Source organism: Puma concolor, chromosome B1 (assembly GCF_028749965.1).
Source record: "Puma concolor isolate L17-30 chromosome B1, mPumCon1.1.hap2, whole genome shotgun sequence".
NCBI classification, from domain to species: domain Eukaryota; kingdom Metazoa; phylum Chordata; class Mammalia; order Carnivora; family Felidae; genus Puma; species Puma concolor.
Window position 1 is genome coordinate 41,486,691 of NC_141670.1, and position 13,659 is coordinate 41,500,349.

General features: G+C 48.8%; 1 protein-coding gene across 21 annotated transcripts in view; it reads left to right on the forward strand.

The window, feature by feature from the left end:
* The window catches only part of ANK1 (ankyrin 1), a 217,477-nt gene that overhangs the window by 134,216 nt on the left and 69,602 nt on the right, over positions 1 to 13,659 (forward strand). For all 21 annotated transcript variants that reach the window (XM_086703610.1, XM_086703617.1, XM_086703607.1 and 18 more), the window contains exons 3-9: positions 3,953 to 4,051; positions 8,482 to 8,580; positions 9,675 to 9,773; positions 10,720 to 10,905; positions 11,978 to 12,076; positions 12,775 to 12,873; positions 13,166 to 13,264. In XM_086703610.1, coding sequence (XP_086559736.1) covers positions 3,953 to 4,051; positions 8,482 to 8,580; positions 9,675 to 9,773; positions 10,720 to 10,905; positions 11,978 to 12,076; positions 12,775 to 12,873; positions 13,166 to 13,264 — 780 coding nt within the window. The remainder of the gene's footprint in view (positions 1 to 3,952; positions 4,052 to 8,481; positions 8,581 to 9,674; positions 9,774 to 10,719; positions 10,906 to 11,977; positions 12,077 to 12,774; positions 12,874 to 13,165; positions 13,265 to 13,659) is intronic.

Consider the following 13,659-nt stretch of genomic DNA (forward strand, 5'->3'; position numbering starts at 1 on the left):
CTAGATGGTGACCAGCTATCCACCTGCTAAGGCCAGTTGCTGGAGAAAGCTTGCCTCTGTGGGTCTGGGTGTTTGTGCATCTCTTGAATTCAGTGCTTCCTGGAAGATGGAGGAAGGCGCTTGATGAGAAGGGCTGGGAGCATAGTCTCTAAAATGTTAGCTCCTGTGTTTAAAATGTAAATTCAGAGACAGCGTCTCATCTTGCCATTGTCGATGAACTTGTCACCCTGCCTGTGCACAGGCTGCCTTGCAAAGGCCTTTGGGAAGGCCTCATGACCCTCTTGGCAGAGCAACTCCTTTCTCCTCTGTGCTACTTCTAATCTCATGCCTGCCGTTTGGGGCATTTTCACATTATTTTGCATTTATTTTTTAGGCATCTATTTCCTCTAGTAAATTGAGATCTTCAAGGATAAGTGTCTGTGTCTTATTCATCTCTAGTGTGGTGCCAGGTGCAGAATAGGTTCCCAGTAAATTTTTCCCAATTGGATTAAGTCAATGCTTGCATTAGGTAACTGCCGTGACTCTTATGTGTACTTGAGACAAATGTTTGGTCCAGCCATGTTCCATATGTGATCTTGTTCTGCGATCAATGCTGGGCCTTCTTGCACATCATATGTGCATGCCGTAGGCACTTTGCACATGACAGCTAGGCCAAGTGGGGCTAGGTTCTGTGGCTCTGATGAGGGCTTTGAGTTCAGATCACCACAATAATAGACTTGGACATAACTTAGGGTGATTATGTTGAAAGCAAACAAACAAAGTAAAAATAGAGTCAGAAAGCTACAAAGCCATAAAGAAGAAAGAGAACATTGAACCAGGATCTGGGGTAGAATCTAAGTAAACCAATTCAAGATACAAATCTATTCAGATGATCCCTTTTATCTGGTCACCTTCTGCCAAGAGTGTAGCTTTTGGAGGCGGCGGGGGGGGGGGGGGTGGCTATGATGCAGGGAGGGAAGCAGAGGGACTTTGTATGGACCAGGGCAATGAATAAAATCCTGGATATCAAAATATAGTGGCCATGATCAGACCCTTATGGGTGATTGTGACTATTAGCTCTAAGCTGCCCGGTAATCAAAAAAAAGGGGGAAATGGGGACAGCTGTTAAGTGTCCTGCTCTTGATTTTGGCTCAGGTTATGATCTCATGGTTCATGGGATTGAGCCCCACACTGGGTTCTGTGCTGACAGTGTGGAGCCTGCTTGGGATTCTTTCTCTCTCTCTCTCTCTCTGCCCCTCCCCTGCTCATGCTCTTTCTCTCTCTCTCAAAATAAATAAACATTTTTTTTTTTTAAAAAGGAGAAATGTACTTTATCATCTGATAAAAAGAAACATACTAGTTCCTAGGGGCAAAAAGAACAAAACAAAACCCAAATCCTTTTTTGGTGGCGGGGGCAAGGGAGGAATCCAGATTTGTTCTATATGTGGCTGTGCCCTAGAAAGGTTGTGTGACTCTAGCTAGTCATTTGACTACTCTGGACCTTGATTTCCTCAGCATTCGGGGATCTCTGACATCCTTTTCCACTCCAGCATTCCCCGGGCAGACAGTACTTCTAGAATCTCTCTGGATTGCGATCCTGACACTGGGTCCAAAGGGCAGGGACAGCCACCCCAGAGCATTAGCAGTAAACTTACGTGTTTTCCTTGTAGACTTGCCAACTTCCCAGCTTTGAGGTGTTCAGGATCAACGAATGCTCACGGAAAGGTACTTTGCTGCCCAAGTCAGCACTAAAACCACAGCGATCAGCACCGTGCTACCCTGGCTGCTGTCACAGCTGAGTACCCTGCGGAAAGCTGACTGCAACAGCTGCTGAGATTCCCACAGCCGCAAACACCATCACAGTTCCCGAGTGATCACTCGGGGAACCTTCCAGACACTGCTGGGTTTTTGGGAGGGGATTGCAGACCCCAGTGCTCCGGGAGGGAGGAGGGTGCAGACCTGCCCCAGGGCAGAGCTGAGGACACGGAGCTGAAGGGCGTGGCTCCAGGCTTCCAGAGCCCCAGTCACTGGACGAATTGCTTTTTAGTGAATTTGTGTTTTGTACATTGATTTGAGGGGAACTGGTTTACTGCCACCCAGTGTTCTTCTCCCTCCCCCAGGTTCCTGTTCTAACAGATTGCTGTCTCCCTTTCTGTTATCAAAACTGACTGGGACCCAGTCTTTATCTGATAAGCCCATTCACACCAGGGTGTGAATAATTAACACCACTCTGGACTCTGCATTTAATGGTGTACAAAATCTGCAAGAGGAAAGCATCCAACGGTGATTTCTAGGCATTTGCATGGGGAAATGTTTCGTGAAAGGGCCCTCCCATCACCCCCCACCCACACACACAGCTTGCCAAGGCTGGCAGTGCTAACGTGCAAAGATTTGGCCTACTTTGCTCTGCATGTCTGGGGTGCGGGGAGGGTCTGATTGAATGGAGATTAGGCAAAGTTCCCTTTGGAGCCCACTTTCTCTTTTTTTTCTGAGGCCTCGGGTACCTCTTGTATTTTCCCTGTTCAAGGCTCTGATGTAGAGTTTTAGATACCTTCCATTCTCCCATCATGAGATACCTGTCTTATGTCTCATTATTCCAGTATTTCCGCCTACTGCCTCTGCTAGTTTGAGCAACGCCAACAGAACTCACCTGTTAAGGATTAATGTGCTACCACTCCCAGATGGGATATTTGTATTTTTAATAGGAATCTCCTGATGCTGACTGCGGGGACTCTGGTGCTAACGTGAGCAGCTGTGTCTTTTCCGTGAACATTCGCTGGTCCTGGATGCCCTGACACACAGGGAGAGTGGGGGTTTTGGAGACCCATGGTGGAGCTGTAGAGGTGTTTGGGGAGAAGTCACACCTTCAGGGGCCAAGTGCCTCCATCATGGTGGCAAAGGTCTTTTTTTATTAGCTAAAGTCTGCAGTGGCTCTGGGGCATCCCCTGAAAGGGAACATGCTAGAACAGAGTTGACTGAAACAGGAGACAGGAAGGAATGGGACAAGAGGGAGGGGTTGCGGGTAGGCAAGGAGGAAGAGAGAAAGAGAACACAAAAGTAGGGCATGGGGAGTGCTGATTGACTAACATCATTTTCCATATGGAGCCGAGATCTGCTCATCACCAGAAGTGAAATGAGTTCCATCATATTGTCAGAATTATTTGTGGTTCTAAGTAGCGCTCTTTGAAGTCAGCTTTTGCCAAAAAGTACTCAGGCATCCAAGTGCAAGGATCGGAAGACAGGACGTGCAAGAATGCAAAGTAAAACCTGAGCTAGGCAGCTTTCTCTCAAACCTCACCAGGTACAGCGTAAACTTTCTGTGGTTGGTGAGAGATCTGCTTCCGTGGACGGATGATTGGGCATGGACAGTGTTGGTTCTTTTATTTTGTTTTTCCCCTACAATTGAACTGTCAGACCAGCTTTGGCCACATTTGAAATGGCAAGGTGGCCATGGGGCTATTTTACTACTGATTCTGATGTCGAAATCTTCTAGCTGGGTGACTGGCAGTATTTAGTTCTCAGAAGACCTCATTTCAGAGTTTGTTATTCTACCAAATATGTGTCTATCCTTACAAATGTCTAGGATGTACTGGTGTTGCCTCTTTGCCTTTACTGATTGCTGCCATGAAAATGAGCTGCATTGGGGGTTGAAGCTATATCACTTCAAGGAAGTGATTGCCTAAAGCCTGGCCAAGATCTAAACTTCAAGTAAGGTCACCCACTGGCTCTGTGAGAGTGTCTCCACACTTAATATGGATATGAATCTGGGGAGTGGTGGTCTCGCTCTTGCCCTGTTGTTCTGTCATCTGATGCTTCTATAGAAAAGTGCCCGGAGAGGCTGGGCCGGCCCCGCTCAGGGCCGCCCCTTTTCTTCCCTTCTGGCTCTTCACACATCTCGTCACAGGGAAGGGGTGTCTGGAACAGAATGCATAGTCTCCTAATCACACTCTTTCTGCCTCTCTGCTCTTTACAGAATGGGCTGAACGGCTTGCACCTGGCCTCTAAAGAAGGCCATGTGAAGATGGTGGTTGAACTTCTGCACAAAGAAATCATTCTAGAAACGACAACCAAGGTACGTCTCTTAGGGAACGGGGAGCTTTTCATTGATAATTCAAATGTTCAGGTCCCTCGTGTATCATTCCAGACCCTGACATGGAAACCAGCCCTTCGTGAGAGAAAGCCAAGTGTGTTTCTGAATTTCTCTTGTGTTTCCAATCACTTCCTAGTTCTCTGAGTCCCCAAAGTCACCTGAAAGGCAGAGGACCCTGTTTCCACAAAAGTCAGTGGGCTTTTACTTTATTCTCATCATTAGGTTATAAATCTAGAAAGAGAACCCTTTTCGCTATGGCTTTATGTTTTCTTAGGGTCCTTGACTTGAGTGCAGGGTCTGAGAGCTCTAGCAGTTCTACAGTCAGGTGCCTTGGGTCCGGCTCCCAGCGGAGGCAATGCACTCCGTATCTGAACAAGTTAGTTGGTGAGAACTCTCCATTTCCTCATCTATAAAATGGGGACTGTAATACTTGGTTTCAGGATTCGTATGAAAACGAACTGAGATCGTGTGTGTCAAATGCCTGGCGCCAAGGAAGGAATCGGTAAATGTCGGTGACCGTGTTGCTATTGAGGCGTAGAGAAGAGAGCCAGACCCCTCTCATTTATCCTTCCCCAGTGAGTCTTCCTTGGTCAGCCGCACACTTACCTCCTCTCCTTAGCAATTACCTCAAACAGCCTTCTCTTCTCCAAGGAGGCATTTGGCCAAGGCTGACGTCACACCTCCCACGCCAGCATGCTCTTCCCATAGCCATAGATTAGAAGTGCCAGTGACTTAAGTCCAGAAACCACAGTCATGAAATTATGCATCTGTAGGTTGTAAAATCAATTTTAATTCTCATATACATCCGCCTTGTTTATTTATTGAACAAGGTGTTGCCAGCATTTCAAAACAAAACTAAACCAAAAAACTCACCTCTCTCTACTAACTTGAGCACAGCGTTCTCTTCTCTTCCTTCCTGGTTACTTCCCATGGTTTTCCTCTTGGCTCTGTCTCTCCAGCCTCTTTCTTTTCGTTTGCTGTTTATTCAGCATGGTCTTATACCCAGCCTCGATTTCAGTTCTGTGCTGCAAACATTGGGCCTCCTCTCCAGCGGAGAACCAGAAGAACAATAAGTAGAGATATAATATGTAGTTGTGAAGTGCATTACCAAAATATTATGAAGGGACAATCATCCCTTGAGGTAAAATTCTGTAATTTTCATGTCACTTCCCGAAGGTGAAAAGATCTTGCTGGTAAAATAGACTGAGTTGCTCTTTCTGAATGTATGTGGGGCATTTTTTTTCCCTAACCCCATGACGAGTACCAGTGGTTTCCACCCTTCTTTGTGGATGAAGGGATGCAATTATTTTTCCTTCTTGTGCTCTCACATACCTGGCTGCAAGCAGTGCGCCATCTGACAGGCTCCGTGTGGGCTGGGGTGGCTTTTCTTCCCCTGGCGCGTCCTCAAGAGCTGTGCAAACATGACGCTTCAGCATTTTTGCGCTCTCTGCATTTCCCCCTTTGATTGTTATTTTGCAAGCGAATGCTTGGTGTGTCTTTGTTATTTATAGACGTTTTATAAGCCAGCGTGGTTCCTGAATGCTGTACAGAGGGAGGAAAAAAGGTGAAGCAGAAACCGTGGGCTGAGCAACAGTCATAGCAGATTGGGGAATTATAATGGGTCTTGCGAGCATGAGAAAGATTAAAAAAAGAAAAGAGTAAAAAGCCAAAACCAGTAGAGTTTCCTAAATGTGCTTAAATGTTTTTAAAGCACAAAACAAAAGCATCTGTCCCCATCCTCCCTTCTCTGCCTCTTAGAGGCCTGTGATCAGCATCAACGCAGGTAGTGAGGGAGAAAGCCCTAATCTCTCTGCTTGCATCTACCGGGCTCCTGCTTCAATGAAGCCCCCTCCCCCTGCTTCCAGGAGCTCTAGGACTCCCTGCAAATTGGAGAAGGTGGGTCTTTGTGGATCAGATGTAGCTAAGAAATTTTTCTTGCTTCTTCCAGGCCATGTTCTTTCATGCAGAGGGAGGGGTAGAAAAAATAGAGGCCCCAGCTCCTTGCCCTGTGCCCCTGACCCAAGGCCAGAGGCCTTGAAGTTTGCAGCGTGTGCACGTGTGTGTAGGTGTGTGTTTTGGGGGGAGCGGTCTGGCTACGAGGGTCTCCCCTTTGCTCTTACCCCTCACCAGTGCTGCCCTCAGCCCAGATGCAGAAGGTGGCATGGGCCAGGATCCACAGCTAGGGTTCCGCACGGGTCCAGCTGCCCCCCGATGCATTTCTATGGGGGAGAGCTCTGATAGAGTGTGATTTCGAGCAGAAAGAGGCAGATGGAAAGAAACAGTTGACGTTGCTTCTTGAGGTCAAGGAGCCCGAGTCTCAATCATCTCTGTACTCCCGTGCCGGGACCGGTGCCTGACACACATGTGCTCAGTGTGTAACAAACAAACGCATGAATGGGCACAGCACACTTGCTTCTAAATAGGGAGACTTGGAGTTCTGAGTCCTGATTTCTAGAGAAGGTTCTGTTGCCAACAGCCATGTTCCACTTAGTACAGTGAGTGAGTTGGACCCAGGTGCCAAGGCCTCTAAATGTAAGCTCTTTGGACTTCTATGAAAAATGATTAATTAGCCTCTATACATTCATTTCTGGCACTTATTCTCTGATGGATATTGGAGGAAGAACCCTTTTGTTTATCAAATGGGACTTCAGGAGAAATCAAAAAGACAACTTGGGAGGCAAGAAGCAGGTTACTCCTGCCTGATACGGGTCACACTTTGGAAACAGAGACCTGAGCCCCCTGAAGCCCCCAGGAGCTTTCAGTGGGGCTTCCTCACCCACCTGTGGGTACTTGGGACAGTGGTGGCTGGGGGGCCCAGAGCTCGGTGCCCGTGCTGCTCAGTTCCGCCTGGGTGAGGACACTTTTCTCCCAGTGACAGATGGCCCTGGTGCATAGATGGAGTTTGAAGTCCTGACTTGTTGGGGCTTGAGTTGTCTGAGATGGATTAGCAAGTGTTTCTGTAGTTTAGGTAAATTATATACCATATGAACTGCAAAAATACTGAGTTCATTTGAGGTCTCTGCTCCTTAAGTAGCAGGGGGGACAGATGGGCCCACATGGGTCCTGTTTTCTCCGACCTGCCCTATTTGACTGAAGCTGGCAGGTGGGGCCTGTCCTGCCTGCCACTCACTGAGCTGGGGGGCCAGTGGGGTCACGTAGGTAAGTCAGAGAATGTGCCTGTGTTCCAGCCCCAGGATATCCGGGAGGCAGGAAGGAGCCTGGCAAGAAGGCCGGCATCCTGAACAGAAGAAGCCTGCTAGACCTGAACCCCATCTAGCAATTGTTAAATACCTGGAATGAATCTGGACAAAGAAACCTCAGTATTCCAGTCACCTCCTCACAACCTGCCTAGTTTCTTAGTCCCTATTAAGGGTTTTAGCTTTGAAAAAGTTTACTTTACAATTTTTTTAATGTTTATTTTTATTGAGAGAGAGAGAGACAGAACATGAGCAGGGCCAGGGCAGAGAGAGAGGGGGACAGAGAATCTGAAGCAGGCTCCAGGCTCTGAGCTGTCAGCACAGAGCCCGACATGGGGCTCAAACTCACGAACCCTAAGATCATGACTTGGGCCAAAGTCGGATGCTTAACCGACTGAGCCATCCAGGTGCCCAAAAAAGTTGACTTTAAAACAATTGTGTACTATTGTCTCTCGCTTTTGTCTCCTCTCTAATCTGGAGAAGCCCTGGCTCATTATATGTATTTTACTGATTAATATGTCAAATAGTCTTTTTTTGTTTTTGTTTTTTTGTAGTAAGAATTCATTCCTATTTATTTTCCCCCTTTTAATTCCATATTCTTCTTCCCTTCCCTAGATGCATTATATAGTTCATTTTATTACCCCCCCTTTACATATTGCTACCCTTTAAATCTCTTTGCCTCTCCTCCCTCCGTCCCCAGGTTAAGGGTGCTGAGTCCACAGGTCCTGCTGGCCTCCTTCCCCAGAGCTCCAGGCCTCACGGCAGGGGGCTCTGTGTCATCCTGCAGAGTTACAGCTGGATGTGAGGAGCTGGAAGTCTGAGGAGGCCGGCTCGCCTGGCAAATCTGTCAGTGTGTGTCCTGAGGAATGCTGACGGGTCTGTCAGCTGATGACAGAATGCTACGTCTGCATGCAGCAGATTAGGTGTTGAGAAGTGGTTTTTTTATCCATTAGCGTGAGGTGGTTTTTTTTGTTTTTGTTTTTGGAGAGCAAGAGTTTTCCTCCTTGGGCTTTCAGTACCATTTCAAGGTATATAATGGGTCAGGCACACTCATGTGTGTTGTTTACCCATTTTGGGTCTAAAGAAAGCCCACTGTCCCGCACCCCAACCAGCACCCTTGTTAGTATACCTTTAACAGCGACTTTACCTTTGATGGTCACAATATTGTTGGCAGCCTGGTGGGAAATCTCTGCTTCCTCTCCCCGTGTGTTTCAGAAAGGGAACACAGCTCTGCACATCGCCGCCCTCGCAGGTCAGGATGAGGTGGTCCGGGAGCTGGTCAACTATGGCGCCAATGTCAACGCCCAGTCGCAGGTGACGGCTCTCTCCCGGGTCCTGGGCCAGAGGGCATTGCCCTTCTTTTCCACCTGTATTTCTATTATGTAGTGGGTGCACTGAATAGCTTAATCGGCAATGTGTCTCTAAGCAATAACAAAGGCATCCCTTACTATTTGTTCATGCTTCTGTTATGCATTCTAAGCACGATGTGGTTGATCATTGTGGACCCCATCTCTGTTCAGTGAAACCAGCCAAATAATATATCTAGCTATGGCTCCTTTGGGGAGAGAGACTGTGTTTAGGGGTGGGTAGGACATGGGACATAGGGGGTTCACAAAGAAGGGAGTGAAAATAGAGGGGGAGTGTGTTTGTAAGAGGCTGACTTCCACAGAATGTCAACCCCCAGTTTGGTGCCCTTTTGTAATAAATCCCGCTAAGCCATTTCTTTTTATTTTTTTTAAATTTTTTAAATGTTTGTTTATTTTAAAAACATTTTTATTTTTTATTTTTGAGAGACAGAGACAGACAGAGCATGAGTGGGAAGGGGCAGAGAGAGAGGAAGACACAGGATGGGAAGCAGGCTCCAGGCTCTGAGCTGTCAGCACAGAGCCTGACGCAGGGCTTGAACTCATGAACCTCGAGATCATGACCTAAGCGGAAGTCGGACACTTAGCCTACTGAGCCACCCAGGCACCCCATAAATGTTTATTTATTTTTGAGAGAGAGAGAGAGAGAGAGACAGACAGACAGACAGACAGAACATGAGCAGGGTGTGGGCAGAGAGAGAGGGAGACACAGAATCTGAAGCAGGCTCCAGGCTCCAAGCTGTCAGCACAGAGCCTGATGTGGGGCTTGAATCAAGAACCGTGATATCATGACCTGAGCCGAGGTCGGTTGCTTGACTAAGTGAGCCACCCAGGCTCAATGTCCCCCTTCCCCCCAACTAAGTCGTTTCAAAGTGTCCGTGAGTTTTTACAACAGGAGATACTGGTGGGGACATGGCCCTGTGGGCTAGCTGAAAATACAACGAAGAGAGAGTTGTCCTCCAGTTATGAGGATTTTGCCCCAGTTTTAGCATGTCTCCCTAATTTTGTGGGTAAATTTTAATGACGTTTTCTCTTGGTTTACAGAAAGGCTTTACACCCTTGTACATGGCAGCACAAGAGAATCACTTGGAAGTGGTTAAGTTTTTACTGGAAAATGGAGCTAATCAGAATGTAGCCACAGAAGTAAGTACCTTGGGCAAATGGCCTCACTGTGGGACATCTCCAGAGACAGGACGTTGCCGGGGGCGTGCATTCCTCGGACAAGGCTTAAGATGCTTCCTCAGTCACGATCCGCGTAAAGTGTCACAGAGTGCTCTCTACCTTCTGATCACTGCACTCATCCTGGGTGCCATCGGGCTCTTCAAGGGAGTGAGGGACAAAGTCATGGGTCTTGAGGAATGCCCAGACACATACCAGAGAAATGATGTCAGAGTCAAGCTTGTCCTTCCCACATTAAGCACCACTGAAGGCTGGACCTTAATGAGAAAGGATCCTGCCATAAACCATGAGTCATTTCAGCTCTGATCCTGAGTTTTGTCATTGATGAAGTGATGAAATTGAACTAGGTAGAGCCAACAATTACATGACTTTGTTCTCATTCTGCTTTGCCAGTCCACGGGGTCCTGTGCCCCTTAGCACACAACTGAGGGGATTAATGACAGTAGCTCACAATCAAATCCTCAGTGCCTGGCATAGTTTCTAGCATTTGGTAGGTGTTAATAATACTCATGAAATGAATAAATGAGTGATCTTCTGCCATGTTGAAGGCACTGGCCTGGCACCAGTGGATCGGGTGACAGAAAGGGTAGGCAGAGAAACAGAGGGCAGTGAAAAGCCCTCGGAGCACGCAGTGAGACTGGGAGCGAGTTACAAAGGAAAATTAGTGGCTGTAGGCTCTGTGGGATTACGGAGAAAGAAAGTGGGGCCAAGAAAGGCTTTAGGGACCAGGTGGCATTTAAACTGAGCTTGACAGATGAAGAGGGCTTTGAGTTGTAAGAAAGTCGTTTCAGGCTGAGGGCCCGTCATGAGCAAGAGCCCTGAGGTGTGAAAGCGTGGGTCCTGGCTTGAGGACAGCAAGTGGTCAGATACGGTCCGAGCAAATGCATCTTTCCTCCTTTCCTCTGGTCAGGACGGCTTCACTCCTCTAGCTGTGGCTCTGCAGCAGGGCCATGAGAACGTGGTGGCACACCTCATCAACTATGGGACAAAGGGCAAGGTGCGCCTCCCTGCCCTGCACATCGCAGCCCGTAATGATGACACCCGGACAGCTGCGGTGCTTCTGCAGAATGACCCCAACCCGGACGTGCTTTCCAAGGTGAGGGCAGCCAGGCCCAGGAGGACCAGGAGAATTCTAGTACCTGGACCACGGAGCCGTATGGGTTACAGAGGCACTGTTAACTCCCAACAGCTCCCCAAGAATGAGCCGAGGCCAGAGGTGCACACTGAACACCAGCTCCCACAGGGCCTTCAGATTCCTGCTGGGACCCGTAGGAGCTACAGTGGACAGCCTCACTTTAAACCCCTGGTGAACACCAGGAGAGATGTGCTTGGTGTGGAGCAGGAATGGTTCTTGTTGCTCTAGGTCATCCAGAGGAGTGTCCAGGGCAGCTTGGGTCTCTGGCCGGAGTGAAACTTGGGAATCTAGCGGGTGGTGTTCTAGAATTATACCCCTCTTTTCCTGGTTGGCCCCTAGTGGAGGAAGGGAAGTGTCCCCACATGGGGAGATGAGGACTGGGAGGGCTCCCCAGGGGCCTGGACAGCTAGCTGTCTGATGTTTTGAGGCACTACTGATCCACTATCTGTAAGTTTGGGCTGTTAATTACTTCTCTTGCAGTGGGAGTGGATTGCACTGAGCTATTCACACGGTCCCTCCAGCCCACGGTCACTGAGTTTTGTCTGAAAACTGCTGACCGGATTAGGCATGGTCTCAGGTTATAGGACAGAATAATGACAATGACCCAGAAGGGGTCCAAGGGCTGCCTTTGGCCAGCAGCTGAGTCACGACACCCCTTTAGAGGGCTGAAACAATCTCTAGAGCTCAGATCGTGGACCCCAAAGCACTTTTCATTCATTCATTCAAATCGCTTTGAAAATAACCATTCACATGAGTGGGCCCTGCAGAGTTGGAGGTCATGCTAGTGCATAGTTTGTCCACGTGAACCACAGTACAAAGAACGTGGGTCCCTCAGAGGTAGGACCTAGCTTTGAATATGACTTGCCAGAAAGCATTCCTTGATCCCTTCAGCAAATGTTCTCATCAGTCAAAATCTTTCCACATCGGGTCCTCTGGCCCTGCCAACGTTTCCAGAATCCCTATGCTGATTCTGAGATGGAAAATGACAGTGCGAGGCTTGTGACAAGTTGTTTCCCCCTCTGTCGTGCTTCAGACGGGATTCACCCCCCTCCACATCGCAGCTCACTACGAGAACCTCAACGTGGCCCAGCTACTCCTCAACAGGGGCGCCAGTGTCAACTTCACGCCACAGGTAAGGTGCTCTGGCAGACCCCGCACTCAGGCCAGGGGTTTGGGCTTGTCTGGCCTCTGGGCTTCTGCCTCTCGCTTTGACACCATGGATTTCCTCCTTATGGCACAAGTGACCATGGGTGGGACCGCCTGGTGTTTATTGAGGCTGCTCATTGATGGGTTTCTTTTTTTTTTTTTAATGTTTATCTATTTATTTTTGAGAGAGAAAGAGAGGCAGAGAGGGGGAGAGACAGAGGATCCCAAGCAAGCTCCCCACTGTCAGCATGGGGCCCATTGCAGGGCTTGATCTCACAAACTGTGAGATCAGGACCTGAACCGAAATCCAGAGTCGGACGCTTAACCCACTGAGTCACCCAGGTGCCCCTCATGGATGGGTTTCTGATCACCTGCATATCAGTTTCTGTTTGCCCATTCTCGAGGTGGCAAGCCTGGAGGGCAGGGCTTTCTTCCAATCTGTTACGATGACTCTGGGAGATATGGCTCGGTCAGATTGGTGAGATTAACCACCATGCTGTCACATCCTCATAGATTTTGAAAACTTTCTTAGGTGAGAAATGGACTAATGGTAGGCTTAGCATGGCCTCTTATGTTGCTGCCGCTGTCAGGCTGAGGCTGGGAGCCAGGGGGAGTGGGGAGCATAGCAGTGGCATTGGAGGGGGAGGTGCCAAACCCTCACTGGTTCCTGTTCCTCCCTTCCAGAACGGCATCACGCCACTGCACATCGCCTCCCGCAGGGGGAACGTGATCATGGTGCGGCTCCTGCTAGACCGCGGGGCCCAGATAGAAACAAGGACCAAGGTGGGTGCCAGCGAGCTCCGTGGCAAGGCCCAGGGAGGGAGTTCTGCCTCAGAGTCACAGCTGGAGTGGTGGCTCTCAGGGACCAGCTAGTGATGGGCCTCCAGCATCCTGGACTAGCTCGCAGTGGGAGCCAGGATGCAGCAGGAGACATAGTGAGATGTGCTGAAGTTGAGGTGGTCTTTCAGGAAGCATCCCCGCTTCTGTGACTGCAGTGATACTGCGGGCAGTCTTCCCTACAGTGGCTCTGATAGGTGCCTTTGGGGCTTTCTCTTTTGGACCCTGTCTTTTAAAGGATGAATTGACACCTCTCCACTGTGCAGCTCGGAATGGGCACGTGCGAATCTCAGAGATCCTGCTGGACCACGGGGCACCCATCCAAGCTAAAACCAAGGTTTGTGCTTCCCTGCTTCCCTCCCATGAGGAACATCTTTTCCCCAGGGGTCCAGGTCAGGGGGACCCAGGATCAAATCCCACTTCTGAAAAACAGAGATGCTAATACTACTCGCAGAACCAGTGATGTGTGATGTGTACCCTGATGCCTGTCACACAGGAGACACTCAGTATAGCTCTAATTATTTTTTTAATGTTTATTTGATTTTATTTTTGAGAGAGAAAGCATGAGCCAGGGAGGGGCAGAGGGGGAAAGACAGAGGGAATCCCAAGCACGTTCCACATCACCAGCACAGAGCCCGATGTGGGGGTAGAACTCACAACTGTTGAGATCATAACCTGAGCCGAAATCAAGAATCGGACGCTTAAGTGACTGAGCCACCCAGGAGCCCCAGT